Here is a 22,786-nt window from a genome sequence, read left to right on the forward strand (position 1 = left end):
TTTTTTTTTGTTCATGGCATGTAACAACCGGTACTTAAAATACTATTCCAGGAAATTGCTTGGTGTAGATACCATTCCACTGGGTTATCGACGATGACGTGATTAAGATCTCAAAATGGTTTGGATCTTTTTGGGGCAACGGTCTGGACTTATATTCCATCAAAATATTTGATTCTATTCAAGCTTGAGGGCAAGTGATTGGACATGTCATCTTTTTAGCACCAGCGCCCATTTTTTCCAAGACTGCGACCCCAAAAGTTCCAAATCGTGTACATTACTCTCTCTAGGAACAACAATCGCAGACATGGGTTGCTCCAGATTGGGTCCTTGTATATTTGTGAACCGCTTTATACAGTATGCACCTTTTTGATCTGTCCATACCTGAAAACGGGGAACGCTTTAGTTACAGTACTTGCTTGGGCGTTACCGTGAGAGCCATCCCAATCACCATCTAGTAGGTTGGCCCGACACACTAGGTCCATCAAGAATGATCTTCACTTTCTAGAGAGGAAAGCCCAACGATACAGGAGAGAACCCCTTGCTCAACAAGCATTTCAAGTAGGTTTGTATAGCTTTCACATAGTCGCAGTTTCTAATGTAAACAAATATAGTGTGAATAAAGTCCACCACAAACCAGAGTAGTTTTTGCTCAACTATACTCGGGATATTGCAGTCGTCTAAATTCTTATAGGGCAAATGTTGATAGCACCATGCATAGCACTCTTCGTCTTTTAAAGGTGCGATGCCAAACCTAGTCATTTAACTTCAGTGGATAGTTACATCCCATTCTTGGAACTAAAGTTAGACCCAATTTTGTACCAAATTCTGAAAGAATTCAGAGATTCAGACCGAATTCGTAAAGAACTCTGAAAAAATGTTAGCGGTAAATGTCCTAATATTTGTTTTTGTCGAAAACATATTGCGATTAAAAATATAAAGAAACTCTTATCACAATAAGGTAGAATCTATTCCATTTCCAATATTTCAACCATCTTTGATGGTCATCCTCAGGGATTGGCTTTCAAAAACAAGAACATTTGTTTTATGCAACTATAAACAATATGGTAGAAATTTATAATAACAATGATACTTCTTTCTTTTTATAAGAATAAAAACAAAAAAATTTTAATTCTTAAGTTGACCTCAAGCCAAAATTAAAACCAAAGAATAAAGCGTCCAAAGGTCAACAATAACCTCAAAACATAAAAAATTTCTAATTATTTTTTGTTGCTTTCAACCTAAAATACAATTAATTATCATTACAGATACAAAATATTCGTATTTTTTAAAATAAATGACCACACTTAAATTTTTTTGTTCAACTCACTTTGATTTCGGTAGTGAGAAATTTCAGCACAAATTTGCCTCTTTTTCTCACTTTTTTTACATTTGTAATAGCTAATTTTTTCACGAACGTGAGTTTTGCTTACCCTCTTGTTGTTTATAATAAGGGAAGAGTGAGAACATAACAGCACTCACGGCGATATGATGTTTATAATAGGGGAGGAGGCGAGAAAGAGAAAACTCACGGTGAGATGCCGTTCATAATTGGGCTGTGTATAAAAATTAAAAGGGAAAAAGTGTACATACACCCCAATGAAATATTGAGATTACCCTAAAATTTATGGAATAAGCAATACAAATTTTACATGTTATTGCTTTATCGAACGTCTTTGGTTGTCCATATATCTTTTTGACAAAATAGGAACATATTTGTGGATTAATTACCCTTATTTAAAGCCAGACTTCGCGTATAGCTCGTTAATACGGACCCTTGCATATTTCTTTGAGTTTTTAAGTCTGGTAGTTTATAAAACCCCAGAAAATACATTGGGGCTAATAATTTTGAGATCCTAGAGCGCTTTAAAGTTGTTCCTCTGGATTATATGTTCCCCTGAGCTTCGCTTTTCTCATAAAGTTCATAGTTTTCACAGCATTCCAAGGAGCAAATTACATGCAGAAGCCTTGGAATTACCTTGTAATAAGGTCTGATATAATTTTTGGACCTTAACTCAATCAGAAATGTACAACGTTATTCTACAAACACGCTTCTAAAGTTTCCAAAGCATCACCAAAGAATGCATGAAATTTGTATGAAATTTACACTGTTAACTACTTTGCTCTTATGATCGTTAGGGTCACTTAAAGCGCTATAAATGTCGGATAATTTTACATTGCTGATTCAAGGGATGCTCGAGGATTGTACCTGACCTTATTACAAGGTAATTCCAAGGCTTCTACATGCAATTTGCACCTTGGAATGCTGTGATACCTATAAACTTTATGAGAAAACTCAGGAATTCGTACATTTCGCGAAGTTCGGGAGCATATAATTTCCACAAGGACAACTTCAAAGCGCTCTAGGATCTCAAAATTATCAGTCCCACTGTATTTTCTGGGGTTTTATAAAGTAACAAACTCAAAAACTCAAAGAAATCTGCAAAGGTCTACTTTAACGAGCAAAACGCGATATCTGACCTGAAATAACGGTAATTAACCCACAAATATGTTCCTATTTTGTCAAAAAGATATCATGGACAACCAAAGACGTTTGATAAAGCAATAAAATGTAAAATTTGTATTGCTTATTCCATAAATTTTACGCTAATCTCAATATTTCATTGGGGTGTATGTACACTCTTCCCTATTCATTTTTAATTTACAGTCAGGGACAGAAGTTTACATACACCCCATAAATCTCGGGTTATAGGGTAAGTAATGATTTTTATGAAATTCCAAGGAAACCAAAATGGAAGAAAAGAACAAAACATTTTTTAGGACATGAATTTCGATTTAATAACTCAAATCTTTTACATGGGATTTTCTTCGAGGTTAAAGATATTTCTTATTTGCTGTTTTTTTTTTCATATATTTTTATATATACATTTTTGTTTCTATTATGGAATATTATGTATTTATTTGTGTTTTATTTATTTATTATTTTTTTTTCATTTTTCATCATTCATAATTTTTTGTTTGTTTTGTTGTTAACATTAAAACTAAATTAAATTACAATTTGTTTTATATACGTACTTAATAAGAGATAAAAACGTACAGAATAGATGCACTGAGAAAAATGATGCCGCTAATGCAAAAAAGAGGGAAAGTAACGTTAAATTTAAAAATATACAATTTTGTATAATACGCTGTTTTTATTCAATAGAATACAGATTTGCAGTTTTTTGTGCCAAAAATAAAAATACAAATTAATTTAAATGTACACATGTAAATGAGATAGATTGATGAGGCATCAGTTTTCCTAGGCTAGTTTTCAATTTTTTATATATTAAAATCCAAACTTAAAATTCACAATTTAATAAAATAAGTAAAGAGAAAATTTCAATTTTTTTGCTTATGGTTGTTTGTTTTTTGTTAAATATGTTTGTAAATATTGTTTCTTCATTGCATATGTTTGACATTTGCTGCTGATTTTTTTTTAAATAATGTATGTATTTAATATAATTAAAATACAGAAATAAAATAATACAGATGAAATAAAATAAAAAAGTTTTCAGGGGAAAACGAAATTTTGTATACGTATTGTTGGTAGGAAAGCATTTCAGTTGCTTTATAAAAAAATAACAAGAAACTAAAATAAAATAAAAATATATTTAAATGGTATACATCACACCACCGCCTTGGGCGTTTCCTATATTCACTACCATGTTATTGCTATATGTATGTATGTTCGTTTGATGTAGGGCGACGATAGTGTAAAATACACAAATCATAAATAATTTTAATTAAATCGAATTAAAAAAAACCAAACCATATTCCTTTAATATGTTCAATGTTTGAGAAGGGGCGGGCGGGTACACAATAATTGTGTAAAGGAAACTTTTTTAAATAATATGCACGAAATCTAAGCAGTTTTCTTCTTTAATTAAAAATTTAAATATATATCTGTGTGTGTATTATTGTGTCGAAAGTTGTGTGTTGTCCCAGTATTGTGCAAAAAAGAGATTTGTTTGTAAATGATTTTTTGTATGTGTTGTGACTTGTGGCTGATTTGATTTTTAGTTTATGTGTATTATATTTTTCTGTCTATATAATTTATTGATTATATATGTTGTAGTATGTTTGTATGCGTGTTATGGTTTCCTTTAAGTAGTTTTACTTGTCTACCTTATTTTTTCATTTTAAATATTTCTTGAGATATTTTCCCTTTTTCATTTTCGTTAATATGATTTTCTTATTGAGAGGAGTTGTATGGAATATTTGGTGTTTTTTGTTTTTCTTCTTCTCGGTTAAGGTAGTTCTCTAAATATGTTCTTTGTATGTAGGTTGATTGGTTGTATGGTTTTTTTTCTGAGGATATCATGGATTGGTAACAGGTGGTGGACCGGGTCTAAAGGCTGTAAAAGCTGTCAGCTGTTTCTTTTTCCTATTTACAGGGACATGTTGCGACGACCATTCACTTTATTAACTAAATTGCAAATTTTTAAGGCTGGTCCTAATTTGAGACCCATATACTTCATCATCATTTCTGAGGTTAACAATAACAAGGCTTTGCCATCAATTTCCTGAAAATGGAAAAATAAAAAATAATTATTAAAAATATATGTATTTAGGTATAAAGTAAAATCTTACAAGACAAGCTTGCAAAATCGATTGAGTTTTTTTGTATGGAGGTTCTTACTCAACTGAAAGGAAGAACGGGGCATAGTAGGGAATGATAGATGCAAACCATGTAGAGAAATATTTACCAAACTTGGTTTGGACCTTAGATTTATGCGATCCAAGGTGCAGTTTATGCAATGGTAGATCCTCTTGGAAAACATAAAGTTAAAAACTTCTACGATAATAGCCATGTGTTTGGCTTTTGTTTCGCAGCACCCAACAAGGAAGCAGCATCAAAAGTCGTGATTTGGATTCAAAATAGATAATCAATATGAGTCTAGTTTTTCCTCTAGCCCCCATATAGCGGTACTACCCGATTTCAGATATATAGAGCTGTTATCTACATTTTCCTCCTAAATTGGCTGTAATTTGATACTTGGAGTTCCCAGTAGTCAGAAACCTTATGTACAAAAAATTGTGGACATAGGTCCAAGTTTTGGTATAGTCCCCATATAATGCTACCTCCCGATTTCAGGTATTTTGAAGTTTTTATCTATATATTCGTCCGGAATGGGCTGTAATTTGGTATTTGGTAGGTTTTGATAAAGCCCCCGTATAACGGTACCGTCAGATTTCAGGTTATTTGAAGTTTTTATCTAAATTTTCGGCATAAATCGTCTGTAATTTGGTTATGGTGTTCTCAGTGGTAAAAAAACGTCTGCGCCTGATAATGTAGACAGGAAAGGAAACTTATTATTTCCTTTGAGGTGAGAATATTTCATAAAGTTCGGTCCGACCGAGCCTAACATTTTTACTTGTTTTTCATTTTGTATTGAGCATCATATATCAAAAATATACAAGTTAAAAAAAAATACAATCATAAGTAGATCACAAAACAAAAATATCTAAAACTTGAATAAAAAAAAACCAACAATTAAAACACACAACAACACAGCATATTCACTAAAACGACCAGAGGCATCGTTAGTATTGTCACGAATGTAACTGAAAGGTTTAGGTTAATTTAGTTTAATTTCCGTTAATTTAAATAATTGAATTGTAACGTAACGGTTTTTATTACGCAGTTACTTTATTTAAGCAACAACAACTACCATGTAGAATTATCTTCATCGTTCTAGTTCATTCATTAATGTGCTTTTGTTTGTTTTGCCATAATCATGTAATTATCGTTTAGTTGCTACTTCTTTTTTGCATTTGTTTGTTGTTGTAATTACGTCATTACTGTGCTTGTCGTCCAATTGTATTCCCCCCATGTATGCATGTGAGTATAGTTGTTCGCTTAGTGCGAATGTGCGTCTGTGTGTTTGCTGCACAGATTCGAGGTGTTGCCAGACGTGTTCGAGAGGATTCTCGACCAAGGAGATTTTGGGATATAAATACAGTTGGAACTAGCAATGACGAGTTAGTTGTGTTTTAAGCGTTGAACTGAACATATCGGTTAAATAATAGCTGCTTGCTAACTAGAGACGAGCTGTAAAGTAAATAAAGCATTTTAGAAACGTAATCTTAAACGAACCCTGTTTTATTTGGTACAAATCGTACTGGGGGATAAAACAACGTCTACACGGAGATTAGTTAAACCTAATTCCGTAACAGTATTTTGTGTCACACTGAGAAAGACAAATAAATGCAGCTGGAACCAATTTTTTTTTGTAAACTTAATACTATTTTGAAGATCCTCCAAGAAAAATGGACAGAAAACTAGGATAGCCCAGTCAACTCAACTTCAATTTTGAGGGTTTGCAAAAAATCCACAAAAAAGGTATTGACAAAATGCAATTTCCGGCACATTTTATGCGAATAATGTGTAAAATTATTATGTAAAAGCAATTGAAATAACTTTAACTAAAACTTCCGTTTCGAAAAAATATTTTATATTTTAAATTTTCGATTATTTGCCATGTAAAAAGTCAGTACCGCTGTGATAATAGGTTTGTCCTTTTACGTACTGAACTTTACTGAACATTGTTTCTTCAGTAATGTTTAGCAACATTTCAATTATACAATTGTCAAAACTTTACTGAAGAAAAAATGTTAAGTAAAGTTCAGTACGTAAAAAGACAAACCAAATATGTGTGTTCGTTTACTCAAAATTTGTACAAATTGTTACTGGATGTTGTTCGTTTACTCTACAGTACAATGCAAAAGACCTTAGCAGATTACAAGAAGTTACTGAACTTGTACAAATTTGTACAAATTGTTTAGTAAACGAACACACCTAATGTCTCGAAACGTTCAGGTAGCACTATACACAAAGCTATAAAACAACCAATACGAAGCAATTTTGTTCCTGTCGATGGACAGACGACCGCAAAGGCTCTCAAATCATAATGGACAAATATTTACAATACATTTTAGCATGAGCGCGGCTGGGATTTGAACTAAGATCATCGCCAACCAACAGAAAATGTTACTGACGCACAGTGTTGTCGCTTCCATACAAAAGTGGACAAAAATAGACGGATTTGACCTAGGTTGATGAATTTGTGCAAAAGTACTTATGATGACATAGGGATCAAAAAATTAACTTTGGTACATATCGGTTCAGATTTGGATATAGATAGATAGCCCTTATATATATCCTTCCCCGATTTTGCTATAACTCAGTCAATATTAATCGAATAGCCTTCAAATCTAATATGTGATATTTTCTTAGGCCACTGAATACCTTTACCGATTTTCACAAAATTGGGTTCAGATTTGGATTCGCCTTATCTGATGTGTTTACTATACAAAAGAAACGTAAACATATATAATAGTTAACATCAGTTTTTCGATTTTTTCCACTGTGGTAACACTATGCCACGTCTTAGTGTTCTGAACCACAATCCACTTAAAATCTTTCGAATGCAAGACAAACTACAATTCACGATGTAATATATTACTAAAAAAGTAAGACAAATGACTCAACTTTGGGAAGAAAAAGACCTTAATTTAAATTCGCGCAAGCATAATCATAATACTGTACGTATAATTAGAAGTTCCAAATGTCGAAAATTATCTAGCCACACCTAACATGCCTCATGATGTTTACCTAACCAGTTTACGTTGTGTCGCATAGGGGTTGATGTATGGAACTTTGCTAATATCATTTTACAATACATTAAGGTCAATTAAATTAACATAATGGGAAATACATCAGGTTAAATAGCGCGGAATGGCTCTCAATTGTTGAATCTATCAGGCCACCGATGCACAGTGGATTCACCCATTGGCCAAATATAAAAAAATGGATGTCAAAATTTTGGTACAACATCTGGCAACTCTGACAGCTATGACCTTAAGAATAGCTTCAAAAGTCTCAACATTTGACTAATATTTTTTGTTGTGAGTACAACCTATATTTTAAGTGCAAGTAAATATGTATATTCAAAATATCGCGAAACTAATACGTATAGCAAAATATTATACATAGTGGATTTTGAAGGAGGAGGTAATAGCTTAATTTTCATTAAAAAAAACAGTGTTTTAGGCTGTTGTGGAATTCTAGTTAGCTGCATATTTTCTTAGTGTATTTTGTAATGTCAATACGATCATATACTTAAATTTGACCTAAAGTTTTAGTCATGATGCCCACCAGTGTCCACCTCGGGAATAATTTTCCCAAGTAGGTCATGGGATTTAGATTATTCAGTATTAAAATCAGCTGCCATCTAGTGCCAGACTATAAATGGTGGGTCACTGGCTAAAGCTGCCCTAGAATAGGGTTTTAATGCATATATTAGCGTATAACTCTGTTATCAGACCACGTACATTAACATAATTGGCATCAGTGGCAATATGAAGTAGAGTTGTGTAGTTCCGGAACGAACTACCCAGCAAACCAAATGTCTGATGTCCGACACATCGGAACAATTTCGGAAGCAAAATCGTTCAGATTTCGTTCCGATTTCTAAACGATTTTTCGAGGGGGAATTCGTTCAGATTTTGTTCCGATTTCGGAGAAAATATCGGAAGTAAATTTCCTTTCGAATATGCTAATGTTTTATTCCGATTTCGGTACGAATTCGGATCGATATGTCGGAAACAAATTTCCCTTCGCACAACAACCACCTTTTGTATATATCTAACAAGCAACATTTTATTGTTTTGCCTTATTAAGGCGAAGGTCATTTTTAGAGTGATATTTGAATTAATTCTCTTTCGAGTTGAGCTATTTAGACCTAATAGGTACATTGAAAAATTAGGAATCCACCGAAGTCCCACACATTCAACCACTATGCTACGTTTCACGGGTGGTTAGACCGATCATCAGGCATATTGAATGGTGTTTTTTAGTGGGTGGACGAAGGCTAAGCTTGGAGACTAGCATTTATATCACAAATCATTCGAAATTTGTATATTCGAATTATTTATTTATTTTAATGTTAGTCATTTAGGTTAGGTTAGGTTTTAGGATGCGCAGCTGCTGTAGAAGGCAGCCACTCCACTCGGAGACCTTGTGGTCCATTGTGATCATCCTGTTTTGTTGTGATCGGATATTGTTGATATTGTTGATGTAGTCTGTTGTTTGGTGGTTCTGCATGTGTTTCTGTGTGTGATGATGACCGTTAAAGTGTGGTGATGTGATGATGTGTGTGGTGATTTTTGCTGGTGTATATGTGATGTTGGTTGTGTAAGTGTGGTGATGATGGATATTGCATCTATGGATTTGATTGTTGTGATGTGATGGCGTGTGAGTGTGTGCTCGACTGGATACCAGTTTGTTGTTGCTGGAGGGGGAAGGTAGAGGTAGGAGAGGAAGAGACGGGTCGGGGGGGTATAGTCATTTAATTCCAAACCTTTCCTATAGTCCGACTTGGCTGGTAACCCTATTTTTCAATGCTTTATTACAAATACTAAGGCAGCTTTTTTCCACCTTTATTTTATTTGTTCTTCTGTATCAGAAGATTTTGATCATCAATATTTGTCATCGGAATGACAAGTTGATGGTGGCTTAGAAGCCTGGCTAAGACGCCTGCAACCGTGTCACTTGGTTGTTGGGGTCCCAGGTTCGAATCCCAGCCTGGCTCATGCTGAAATCATTTTTTGTTTTGCCTTATTAAGGCGAAGGTCATTTTTAGAATGATATTTGAATTAATTCTCTTTCGAGTTGAGCTATTTAGACCTAATAGGGACATTGAAAAGTTAGGAATCCACCGAAGTCCCACACATTCAACCACTATGCTACGTTTCACGGGTGGTTAGACCGATCATCAGGCATATTGAATGGTGTTTTTTAGTGGGTGGACGAAGGCTAAGCTTGGAGACTAGCATTTATATCACAAATCATTCGAAATTTGTATATTCGAATTATTTATTTATTTTAATGTTAGTCATTTAACCCGTGAAACGTAGCATAGTGGTTGAATGTGTGGGACTTCGGTGGATTCCTAATTTTTCAATGTACCTATTAGGTCTAAATAGCTCAACTCGAAAGAGAATTAATTCAAGCAACATTTTAGTTTGTTGTCGAAAAACAAAATGGTTGGTTATAAAATTCGCATATACTATTTTTAAATTTTTTAAATATAAATGCAACATATAATAATCCAAGCTAGTGCTAATAGACTAAACATATTCGTACACAAGGTTTACATTGTTCTACTATAACTACAAAATGATAACAGTGAAAAGCATTTAGAGATACGTTTGAAATATTACAAAAAGAGGCGTCAGAGAAAATTTTTTTCATTCTATATTCATACGACATTATTCCAAAATCGTTCAGAAATCTTTACGAAGATTCGGAAGATACATCAGATTTTCATACGACATTATTCCGAAATCGTTCAGAAATCTGTACGAAAATCCGGAGAAAAAAATTCGAATTCGGAATTTCCCAAGGATTTTCTTCCGATTTCGTTCCGAATTCTGATCGAAATCGATTCGATTTCGCTCCGACATTTCGTTCCGAAATTATCAGGCATGTCACAGATTCCGATCGGAATGGTTGCAATTCCGAAATTTCATTTCGATCGTTTTTGTCTTAGCTTCTTTAGATTCCGATCGATTTTGTGAAGTCAAAAAACTTAATTATTTATTTTAAATGCGAAATTAAATGTAAATTTGTTAATAAAACAACATTTTAGTTATTTCTAAGTGTTTTTAGAGTGTTTTAAAGTGGCAGATTTAAACAAAATAAAAATACAATTCCGTTTGCAAAATCAAAAGTGGTTTCATTCCGAAAAATTCTTCGTTTTTCGTTTCTGTGACATGCCTGTATGTCAACCACTTCATACAACTTTCGTTAAGATATCGTTACGATTTCGGATCCGAAATCGGACGTATCGTCCGAATTTTCAGGCATGTCACAGATTCCGATCGGAATGGTTTCAATTCCGCAATTTCATTTCGATCTTTGTTTTAGCTTCTTCAGATTCTGATCGATTTGGTGAATTTCGGAATTGTCATTATTTAGCATAAATATGGCAACGTTAGACGAAAAAGGATCAAAACAAAAGCCATATGATTAGAAAACTCTGTAGAAGTTTAAATTGTAAAAAAAATATTCTATTAAAAGAAAGTTTTTTGTGCGAAAAGAAAGTTAACTTTTACAAAATGCCGGGAGTTTCTATTGTTTCTGTAATTGAGGCGCAAAGTAATGAACAAAATACGGAAAAAAATACGCGGAAGGAATTTAAGAGATACTTCGGACCCCTTGTCCTATCCCAGTGCAGTGTGAGCATAAAATCTATAAAGATTTTTTTTTGTGCAGAATTTCTGCGTTTGACCCTAAATTATTAAACATTAATTAATACATCAAAATAACATATTTAAAAATACTTGCATTTTGTACGAAACTCCTTGTTTGAGTTATTTTTTGTTATGTTTTCTTTTTATCTTCCCTTTAAGTTGTCATTCGTAATGCCAGACTGTTTAGTTTTTGCAAACGATTTATATTTTTTCGAAGAAAAAAATCGATTTTAACGAAAAAATTATGTGGCAACACTTCGTTACAAGTGGTTTCGTTGATTCAGAAATAATGAAAATTTGGCAATTTTTTAATTAAAATGATAAAAAAAATATGAAAATAAATGTGATTTTGTTAATAAAACAATAATTTTATTATTTTTAAGTGTTTTTGGAGTGTTTTAAAGTGACATATTTCCAAAAAATGCAATTTCACTTGAGAAACCAAAAGTGGTTTCATTCCGAAAAAATTTTTCGTTTTTCGGTTTCCGATTTCGTTACGATGTCGGTACGATTGGTTTGCTGGGTAGTTCCAAGGAACTATTCCGAATGAGGAACTGTTGGAACTATATCCAGCTTTATTTTATTTAGTTCATATAGTTCCTTTTATTCACCTCGTTCCTTTAATGTATCACCTCATCTACGTCGATCTTTTTTCGTTGCGTTAATTTTTCTTATTTTACATTGGCAAATAAACATAAATGATATGCACCTAACATCGCTCCAATTCATTTATTATTATGTCAAATCCACCAAACAGGGAAAACAAAAGGAACGATATATTTCGCTCTCGGTACTATTTTTAACGAAGGACACAGAAAGAACGGCGAAAAAGAAATATTCATGGAACTATATCGCTCTCGGAACTATTTGGAACGAAGGAAACAGAAAGAACGATGAAAGAGAAAGATTCATTGAATTATATCGCTTGGATCTATTTGGACTTATGGAACTATATTAAGGAACTAGTTCCTTTTGGGAAAAGGAACTGGAAAGATCGATCCGCTCCGGGAACTAGATTGCCCAACTCTAATATGAAGAAATTTTCTTCCAAATTTGTCTTACGTTGGCGGTACGTGCCTTCCAGGAAGAAAGCTATATTAAAAATTTTACCAATTTTCAGACAAACCTTTCTAATTTTTTTTTTAATCCGTTAAATTGGTTGGATTTTATGTTGTTTTGGAGATTGTTTTGTTTCCCCAAGCCTATTTTTGCATCATAAGATAATGGGGACCTTTGTTCATGTCATTTTGTATTAACAGCATAAAACAATTCTTACCCCCTCCAGAGGGAAAAGGGGGAAAATGTTACGCTCGTGGTTTCTTAAAACACTCTTCGCAGCAGCACAAAGCTATAACCGGCGCATTGAATTGATTTTTACACTCTAAATATTTTTGGCCACTTTCTCCATACAAGTGGATCCACTGTGCGATGTTCTATTACATCGACAAACTTAGTAAGGTATAAGCAATTTCCTACAATTATACTCGATACACTAGGGATGAAAATCACAATGGCATCATTATTATATTAAATTGTTTGTTTATGCTTATAAATTGTAATAATTATATTATGGGTCCTATTAGCGTTTGTTTTTTTATTATTATTATTAATTATAACTTGGAACCGCACTGAAAAAATAATGTTTCCTTGTTTGGGACAAACTAATATTGGGCCACGCCAAAAACGGGGATCAATATTGAACAATTTAATATCGATTAGTTGTCTTTGACAACTAAAATCTTCTGAGCAACATTACAGTGCAATATTTGGATGTTAAAAAATCCCATCATGTGGTACTTTTACTACGGTTCAAGAAAAACAAGGACGAAGAGGAATTGAAGGGAAACCGAGTTTAAAGAGACAATGAAGAAATGAACAATGATATTGAAAAGCATGGAATTCAAAATTGGAAAGAAAAAGTACAAAAGTTCGGGTTATGGGACAAATGTTCTATATGTCATCTAAGTAGTTTCCCAAACCAAATCGGCTGACAATGTAATCGAGTGGAATCATTATATGAGCTGCAGGCCCCGCAAGCTTAAAAACCTACGGAAAATCTACATTCGTTTTCTAGGTAAAAATTACTTTCGCCTGTCCATTGGGCATCTTTCTTAAATTCCGGCTGGTTTTTAATAGATATTTTAATTTAAAAACATCTGACACAAACTGTGTCCCATAACATAACTTAAGTTCAAGACAGGTGGTAAATTCAAAAACTCCTAGCATAGGTTTTGGAGTAAATATTTATCATTGGGGTCTGAAGAATTACCTTGGAGATGATAAAGAAAAGATCATTAGTATATTTATGTTTTGTTGGACCTTTGAATGTTAATAAAATCAAGATTATTGATCTTGAGGTCAATGTTTATATTTTTGTTTATTGTATATTATTTCCAAGCGCTCTAATTATTTACAAGTGATCGTGTTTTGTGTCCTATTAGTAATTAGAAACTGCTGTGATACAATTAATAAGTTGTAGTTTTATTATTTCATGTTGTAGATCTCCCAGAAGATGAAATTCAATGTAATTTGCAAATATTGGAAATAACACACAATAAATAAAAATGTTAACATTGACCACAAGCTCAAAACTCTTGATGTCTAAACTAATCGTATCAACAATAATTTTCAATAAACTTACATGTTTCCTGAAGAGATCACCGTGAACTGCCAACGAACTATCATTGCTCTCGATAAACTGAATAACTTCTTCAATTGACCAATCACCCGGCTGGGCACGTAATGGAGGTAATGAAGCACCCATTGTACCATTTGTATTATGTGGATTATGATGTACTGGCACGGTGACAGTACCACCGTATGCACATGTTGAGGGTATAACGGCGGTAGCTGAAGCTACCGTTGACGACGTGGATTGTGAGGCGCAGAATGGTGTAGATACGGATGTAGGTAACGAAGCACTAGACGATAGTGTGGAAGGAGATTTATAAGTTGAGGATGCAGTAGCCGAGGCAGCAGCAACCAAATTTGATTGTTCTGGATGTACTTCAGCTACCATGGGTGCCAAGTACTTGAAATTCGAATTATTTAGGGAATGTTGATGTGTTTGTTGTTGTTTGTGTTCCTCTCGATGTGTTACAGTGGATGATGAGGTTGTTGAGGATAAAGATGGTGATGACGTGGAGGAAGATGCTGCTGACGTCGCATTAGTACTGTTTGAATGATGATGTATGCGTATTTGTCGTAAAGCTTGGGCTTGTGTCGTTGTATTCTGTAGGAAGAACAAAAAGGAATTTTAGTTAAATTTCATTAAGATTAATCAATAATGAAAGGACAAATTTTATCCAATTGCATTTTATTTCAACTAGAAAAATTGCATCTTGCATGACTAACCTGGACACCATTTGTGCTAGCAGCCACTGTCACTGTTGGTTCAATTTTAATATGGGCGTTGTTTGGTAAAACCCCAACACTGCCGTTTGTAGTTGTTGTCTCATTATGATTATTGATATTGCCACTATTACCAAGCGTTGTTCGATTGCCACTATTACAGCTATTTTTGCCACTACTGCTATGTGGAGATTGATTTTTATTTGTCGAAGATGTAGGTGTAGATGGGGTACTATTGGATGGCTCCTTTGCGTTGCTTTGATTGTTGAAATGATTATTTGTATTGTTGGTTGTTGATGTGGCATTTGTTGTACTGTTGCTACTGCTCCCTGTATTATTGTTATTGCCACTACTGTCCACCGATGAATTTGCAGCTGTTGTGGTTGATGTGGCTATTTCTTGCTTAATGGTAATTTTTTCACTGCTACTGGGAGTTTTACTACGTTTCTCTGGAATTACTGGTGTCGAGCTATCTGATGATCCTGCGGCATTCGAAGTTTGTGACAAAGGTCTTTTCTTGGAATTCGAACATTTCTCACAATCCTCAGTATCTGGCGATAGTGATATTAGATTTGGACATGCCCTGCATGTTGTACATAGAGTTTCAATAAATTGTGCCAAACTATCGTCATCTCTCATACGAAGAGGTGATGGAATTTTTACCTAAAAGAAATGTGTAAAAAATTAAAAAAAATCTTACATTTTTCGAAAGGAATAGTTACCGTAAAATTCTTTCCAGCGGCCGTAACAATATGAACATCACCTTCCAAAGCAAACAATAGTTTTGATAATTGTTGCGTATCTGTACTGGCTGCCAACACCTCCTGTAGACATAACTTTGCTAGAGTTTGATGTGTTGGTCCCGTCACCATTGATGGTAGCTTTGCACTGTTGATAAAAGGTCCACCTTTACAGTTTGTATGGAAATGCGCTGTAACTGGAGTTGCTGGGACCATTGCATCAGTTTCCTGTATAAATGTATAACGTTGGCGTGGACTACGATGTTTACTCGAACTGGAATCCATGCGTGATTTATGACCCGGCGGTTGCATTGGATGACAACTACGGGCGCACCAACCAACTGGAAATATATCCCGCGATTTGTAGCTGCACCAATAGTCGAAAGCTCCACGCCACCCATCGAATGTCACATGGATCTGGTCGTCTTTAATCGCATCAACTGTTGCACAGCAAATCAATTGTGGATTCTTTTTGTCGACCGCCTCGAGCTTTTGGCCCACACGGAAGAGATTTTCGGGTGGATCAGCTGGCTCTGGCTGGAAAATCTCTTCCGGTGCTACCATGGCATTATTCAAAATCTTACATAGATAGCCGGGCCAGCTGGAGGCATTCATGCGAAACCCAAGTGGTGGTTGCAACATGCCGAAGTTCTTTTCACAATGGCCAATGGCATGAATCTCGTTCGAGTCGACCAAACGCCAAAAATCATTTTGACTGTCGCTACCATCAAGGCGTAAACGTAATCGCGATCCGAGGACACCAACAACAGTTGCTATACAGGTTGAGGTAACATTTCGTGGATCTAAAGCTTCTAATTTCATGCCGATTTTAAAATCGTTAACTGGTGGATTGAGGGCCTGTTTAAAACATTCTGGGGGAGCAGCTTCGGAGCCAGTTTCCTGGAAAAGAAAAAAAGAATTATATTGTTTACTAAGGGGAAGTTAATTAAAAAAAATAGTTGACATGGTATGAAGAAATCGAACAAAACATCGAAGACAGTGCACCGTTTTTGACATCTTTACTTTTTACAACGTTATGTACACCTGTAATATCTTTACAGGATAAACACTGAGCCTTACGGTGGTTACAAACTAGCTTTCCTAAAACCTAACCTACTATCGTTCTATCTTGTTGTACCAACTAAAATATTTCGAATGGGAAAATCAAAAAGTCTGAATTTTTGAAAAAAATTACCGTTGGAATAATCGCATTCTCAATCTTAAAAAGAGTACACAGGGCTAATATTATACAGCATCTATGCCCATATAACAATACTTAAATACAGGTCTGGTTAAAACTCTTGCTCTAAGCAAAATTCACTATGGGCTCTTTCTGTATGGAAACAGTCCAAAATCAACTATAAAACATATAAAAGCTGTTTAGCACGAAAGCATTTGGTCCAGAATATACACCTATAAGTATTATCTATATGGAATCAGGACTGCCCCCATCATAGATGAAATAGTACCAATTATTTCGGCCAAGCGGATACTTAAAATACCATCAGCGATGTATAATTGCATACACAAAAACATTCTGGACCTCAAAGAGAAATTGCACATTACACGCACTTAACATTGCCAAGGAGTCAAACAAAAAAGGAACAAGTCGAGTTTATGCACTAAGCGAGCAAAGTTTTCTTTAAAAATTAAAATTTTTCTTAAATAGACCGCCTTCGGCCGGGACAGGAGCTAATTTCGGGCAGGGGAACAAAATATTTTTTAAATTGTAAATTTCTCAATTAGTAGCCAGCCTTTAACAAGGGAATTTTCGCAACTTCAGAGGCCCATATCTCGGGAAGTACGGACTTCCGTATGTTATATATGTTTGTGATCAGGGTGACGAAATTTACCTGTGAAAAAAATTTCATCCCGATCCGAGCTTAGTGGGTAAACTCGTCTTATGCCGAATTATCAACACTAGTGATGGCCGGGAATTTAAAACTTGTACGGCTACGAAATTTTTTGGAATTTTAAAGGGGTATGTCTGGGGATGTATTGACTTCTCGGCCCGAGAAGAAGTGGCAAAATTTCAGAAGTATCGAAAGGACGTCTGTATACCCGATTCATGCCTCAGACTTAATTGGCTTATGCCCGGTTTTTAAATTTATATTTTATGCATTCAATAACAACACCTAGACACATTTCCACCGATCTCACTATATCTAATTTACAGGTCCAATACGCTCCAATACCCTTTTAACGCCGGTAAAGAAAATGAGCATTCTTACAACAACAAATGTACTACAAATAACACAACAAAACTTACCTTCAAGTATGCATCCCAATCAAAAACATGAAAACTTTCATATTGGAATGGTCCAGTTGGTGTGCAGGAACCACCACCACTCATTGCCTTGCCACCCGGTGTATCACCTCGCGAACCATTACTCAACGATCTTGTTGGACCGTTTTTCTTCTGATGTTTATTCATGCACATTAACGAACAGAATTCCTTGTTGGGTGCTCCTTCACGTATAACGTTGTCACACTGGACACAAGCACCTTTGCTATAGGCCTTACGGAATTCAGCTATACATGTCTCCGAACAAAATTCCTTCTTACCATTCTGTGTAGGTAGAACATATTGCAATGGTTGTTTACTTTCGCCACACCAGGTGCATGTAGCCCGTTTAGCCGGTCGACCACGAGATCTTTGATTGATCGATTGCCCTGTAGATGTGGGAGTAGTAGCTACCGCTGATGATGACACCCCATTTGTAGCACTACCATTAGTGCTACTACTGCTAGTGGAGTCTTGTCCACCACCGGACATAATTGTAATCTTTAAACGATTTTATATTGAAGTTTTTGAATGAAGAAAATTGGCAAAGAATTTTCTGGGGCTGGGGCTGTTAATGGGCCAATTGTTGTTGCAGTGAAAATTCTTCTTCGCCTTACAAATTGTGTTGTTGGTGTTTTTTACTTCTGCTATTTACAGCCTTTTTCTTCCTCTCCTTCGGCTGCTGATACTGCTTGCCAACAAAAATGTTGTTGGAATGTCTTCGCCTTACGAAGACTTTCCTTTTGAGTGTTTTCACAATTTTCTTTTATTAGTTGGTTGGTTTTTGGATTCTGCTTCTGTAAATGTTTTAATGCAGCATTCCAACTTCAGTTATCGCTCAGATTTTTCCATAAAATGTAAATTAGTTTGGTTTGTATTTCTTTTTTAGAGTTTACGCGTTATGTTTTGTTGTGGTGCGTTTTGCTGTCCGTCCATCATACATACACACGCATACATTTACACCGTAATTTGTGCGCTTTTCTATGTGTGTGCCGATTTTTCTCTTTTTTTCTTCGATACTCTTCTTTTTTCATATAATTGGCAATCACGTATGTTTCTTTCCTGCTTTCATAAACAATTTAAACTGTGTTATATTGTATTTTTAGTGGGAAATATTTTGTTTATATTTTGTAAATAATTTATTTATATTTTCTGTTAAATTCCACGCAAATTTCAACAATTTCTCAGCACTGATATGGAAAGCAACACAAATATTACGCCATTTTTTACTTTGTAGCAGTGATGTCAACTTATTTTTGTGAAAAATAAAACGTTGAAAATATCGCTTATGAATACATGAGATAAATCGTACAACCTATGCTTTGGCTACGTTTACATAATGCTCAGAAAACTGTAATATTACGTTTACATTCACGAAATCCACTCGATTTCAACTGTAAAGGCCTAGATCATGATGAAATTATAAGGTGGCGTAAAACGACCAGCTGATTGGTTTCAATCTGTCAATTTTTTTGTTATTGTGAATCATTTGTATGAAAACGTAAACAAACATTTTGACACATTGAAGAATTTTCGGCCAAAATAGAGTTGTTGTTGTGCTACTTACGTGACCTTATAAATAGATCTTTGGCCTAGATACATAAGCTGCCTCGCCTCGCGAAGTACAGTTATAGTGCGGTTACACTACAGTTTTTTGCCGGGTTAACCCACTTTATGAGGATTTATTGCTTAATCTGGTCAAATCTGACCAGATTTGCCATACAAATATTAAATCCTCTCACGACTGGGTTTATTTTAAATCCGGCACAAATCCACCAAAAATGCAGTGTTGTATTCGGTATTTGTGCAAAAAAATCCAACTCTACTCAAAAAGTACCAAAAGTTGCAACTGTTTTTCCAACAGAGTTTGTCGTGTTTTACACGTTTACGATTGGTCGCATGAGATTTTATGGAGTTAATAAATCTAAAGTTATTTGAAAATCATAAAATTATTTATTTTTCTACATTAGACACTTTTTAACAAAAAGTACGCTTGATACCATGATACAAAAATGTATCCCTGTGTTTAAAATATACCAATATGAGCAAAGAGGGGACGATATCTCATACGAGAAATTGCAAAAGTGTAAAACACGACTTTATTAGTTATTTTGTATGTATACGTAAACAAACATCAGCTGACAGTTTATATCCTCGAAAAGCTAAGTGTAACCAGCAAAGATTAACCCACTGGATCTATTAAACCCAGTGGGTTAACCTTCAATAGTGTAACCGGGGTATTACTCCCGGCTTATTTGATGCAGTTACACTTTATTAAGTAAAGCTGCAATATTTCGTCTTGTTTTCAAATGAGAGTGAAATAAATTGATGTTTTATAAAGGATTGGACATATAGTTGAAACGTATATCGGAGTATGTTAAAAAATCTACACCCTTGGGAATTAAAAATCAAAGGATTGGTACTACCCCGAAAATCCTACTCACAGCTTAAATGATGCACCCTATTTAAATTAGTACATAATAGTAAATAATACGATCTTTTATTATATTAATCATATTTATAACTTCATGGCGTCTCCCTTTTTGAATCAGAATAACAATTAAGCATGATATATGGACTTAATAGTATAGCTACGTGAGGAATAGGTCTATAATAGTCCATATGGCCCCATACCTCAAGAAGTGCACTATTGAGGTCTAGGGGATGTAAAATATCGCTATTTTTTATATTAAGTTATCTCGTGGACCATCTATGTTCAATAAAATTAAAATCGGGATAATATGTTATTGAGTCTATAATGCCAAATTGATATACCCATTATATTAGACCAAAACGGATAAAAAAATACATTTCCTTCTATATTTCCATAAATGAGTAAAAAATTTCATGCCTATGCTTTAGACCAGAGGTTCTAAAAAATTTTACTGTCAATACCGTGTAACGACGCTTGTCATATTTTACGGACTCATACCTGTGTTGGGGACTCTTCCATATCAGTAATTGTCTGTTGTACTTAAACAACGATAAATATCAGCAATTTTAATATAAAAAGGTCTCCCAACAGAAAATGTCTTTGCCTTTATTCTCGTCAGAAAATAAAGTTCACGATTTTGGTACTTTTGGGATTTACCACAGGCCTCTCGGTTGAAAACAAGTCGAAATATTGCAACTTTGTACCTACATCAAATAAGCTGGGAGTAATAGCCCGTTTAGACTAGTCATTTTAAATCGACTCGATTTCTAAATCCAACTTTCAAATCCTACTTGTTTAGACTAGTTTAAAATGATGTAAAATGTCAATCAGCTGATCTTTGTTTACGTATACATTCGCGCTTTTTTATTTACTAAACATTTGGAAAAAAATTTGTTTGAACATTAAAAATGGAAAAAATTGATGTGTTAACTCAGGTTTTTCTCCAGTGCTGCGATCGGCAGGAAAGTCAACAAATGATGCTGCACAATATACATAAAGATAAAAGGAATATATTAATGAAAATGTTAATTTTAATAAAAAAACAAAATATGATCACCCGGACTCTGCGAATGTCTGGCAGAATTTGGAAATTTGTAAGGTCCTCTTTGTCAGGAAATTATATACGCATGTTCATATGTGTTTATGTATTTTAGGAGAGACATGGAAAGATTTGGGAGATGGACATCCCTAGATGCACACCTTCTTTTTTTAAAGAAAGTTTCCGGATGGACCGTGAACGTTTTAATATACTGTGTGATCAACTTAAATCCATGGAAAAAATCGACACAAACTTGAGGAAATGTATTCCACTAGACAAAAGAATTGCCATATCGTTATATACACTACGGTCGTCTGCGGAATACGCCACCATTGGACGTTTATTTGGAGTGTCCAAAGCGACTGTTTGCATTTTATTTAATGAATTTTGTAGCAAGGTATGGGAATTACTTGCTCCCCAACATCTACCCAGCAATATTTTGACCGAACAAAAAGTGGACGAGTGTGTCAAAGGTTTTGAGAGTCTTGGGTTTCCTCAGTGTTTCGGGGCCCTTGGTAAGTAGTTGAACAAATATTGTTGCCAATCAGCACCAACAATATATGTATGTTCAGCATTTCATGGATTATAATCCTTCCATTAATTTTTATTATTCGAATTTAACAGATGGTTGTCATATCGAGATAAAGCCTCCAAGGGAGGAGGCATATGATTACTACAACTATAAGGGCTGGTACTCTATGGTGCTTCTGGCTTTAGTTGATTATAGGTAATGGAATATTATTATACCAACCTTTGATTCTTACAATATGTTCGTTTCAGATACCGTTTTACATATATTAACGTCGGTGCTCCCGGTCGGTGCAACGACTCATATATCTACGAGAGCAGCAAACTGAAAAAATTGCTTCAAAGCCCAATTTTAAATGATAAAAGGAAGAATATGTGTGGGTATGATGTACCAGTGTTTATAATTGGGGATTCGGCATTCCAATTATCGGAAACAATTATGAAGCCATACCCATTTGCTGTAGGTGCTTCAGACAAGGAGAAGAAATATAATTATCATTTGTCGAAAGCGAGAAGAGTTGTGGAGAATGCCTTCGGTCATTTGAAGGCTAGATTTCGCAGGGTAGGCAGAGGTATCGAAAATGATATCAAAAATGCCAAAAATATTATAAAATGTAGTTGTGTTTTGCACAACTTTTTAAATGATCATAATGATCAAATATACAACAATTGGCTCGAGAATGATGCCAACAATAGGGATGAGATTCCACAAATGCCTCTCAGCCGCGTACACGGCAGAGGGGAAGAAATGAGGAACGCCATTACTAACTTTTTATGGGAAACAGGTTAGTAAGATATGCTTGAAATAAATATAAAATTTAAAATCATTGTTTTTACAGATCTTGAAGAAGACATGCAGTCCTTCACCTCTGCATAAGCTTTTCACGACATCGTCACACAAAAACACATAAACTATGATAATTCAACACCATTATTTATTTCATTTTGGTGTCATGAAATGTTTGAAATCAATAAAAACTAAAATAAAAATTAAATATATTCTTTCATGCAATATACATAAAAAAGGATACAGGATAACTATATAAAAAGAAATTCAATATATATTTAAATATTAAAATAACATTTAATTAAAAAAACTAATTATTTTGATTGTTTTTAAAGGCATATAAGAACTCTCTTAGGATATCGTTCCT

General features: G+C 34.5%; 1 protein-coding gene across 1 annotated transcript; it reads right to left on the reverse strand.

The window, feature by feature from the left end:
* Positions 1 to 3,361: 3,361 nt before the first annotated feature.
* Scm (Polycomb protein Scm) lies at positions 3,362 to 18,891 on the reverse strand. Its single transcript, XM_073986814.1, has 5 exons — positions 17,617 to 18,891; positions 15,330 to 16,247; positions 14,611 to 15,270; positions 13,898 to 14,488; positions 3,362 to 4,523 (listed from the first exon to the last, which is right to left on the reverse strand). Exons 1-5 carry the CDS (start codon positions 18,121 to 18,123, stop codon positions 4,389 to 4,391), a joined length of 2,811 nt encoding a protein of 936 aa, XP_073842915.1. The 5' UTR covers positions 18,124 to 18,891; the 3' UTR covers positions 3,362 to 4,388.
* Positions 18,892 to 22,786: the final 3,895 nt, after the last annotated feature.

The sequence above is a fragment of the Musca autumnalis genome, unplaced genomic scaffold (assembly GCF_047663935.1).
Source record: "Musca autumnalis isolate F117 unplaced genomic scaffold, ASM4766393v1 scaffold_1, whole genome shotgun sequence".
In the NCBI taxonomy this organism is placed as follows: Eukaryota; Metazoa; Arthropoda; class Insecta; order Diptera; family Muscidae; genus Musca; species Musca autumnalis.

What these genes read in the sequence shown, in the direction of transcription:
- Scm (XM_073986814.1), bottom strand. Translation starts at nt 18,123, where the DNA reads ATGTCCGGTGGTGGACAAGACTCCACTAGCAGTAGTAGCACTAATGGT. An exon ending in CCGCTGGAAAGAATTTTACG is followed by an intron (nt 15,271 to 15,329) that starts GTAACTATTCCT and finishes CATTTCTTTTAG; the next exon opens with GTAAAAATTCCATCACCTCT. An exon ending in GTGATCTCTTCAGGAAACAT is followed by an intron (nt 4,524 to 13,897) that starts GTAAGTTTATTG and finishes TTCCATTTTCAG; the next exon opens with GAAATTGATGGCAAAGCCTT.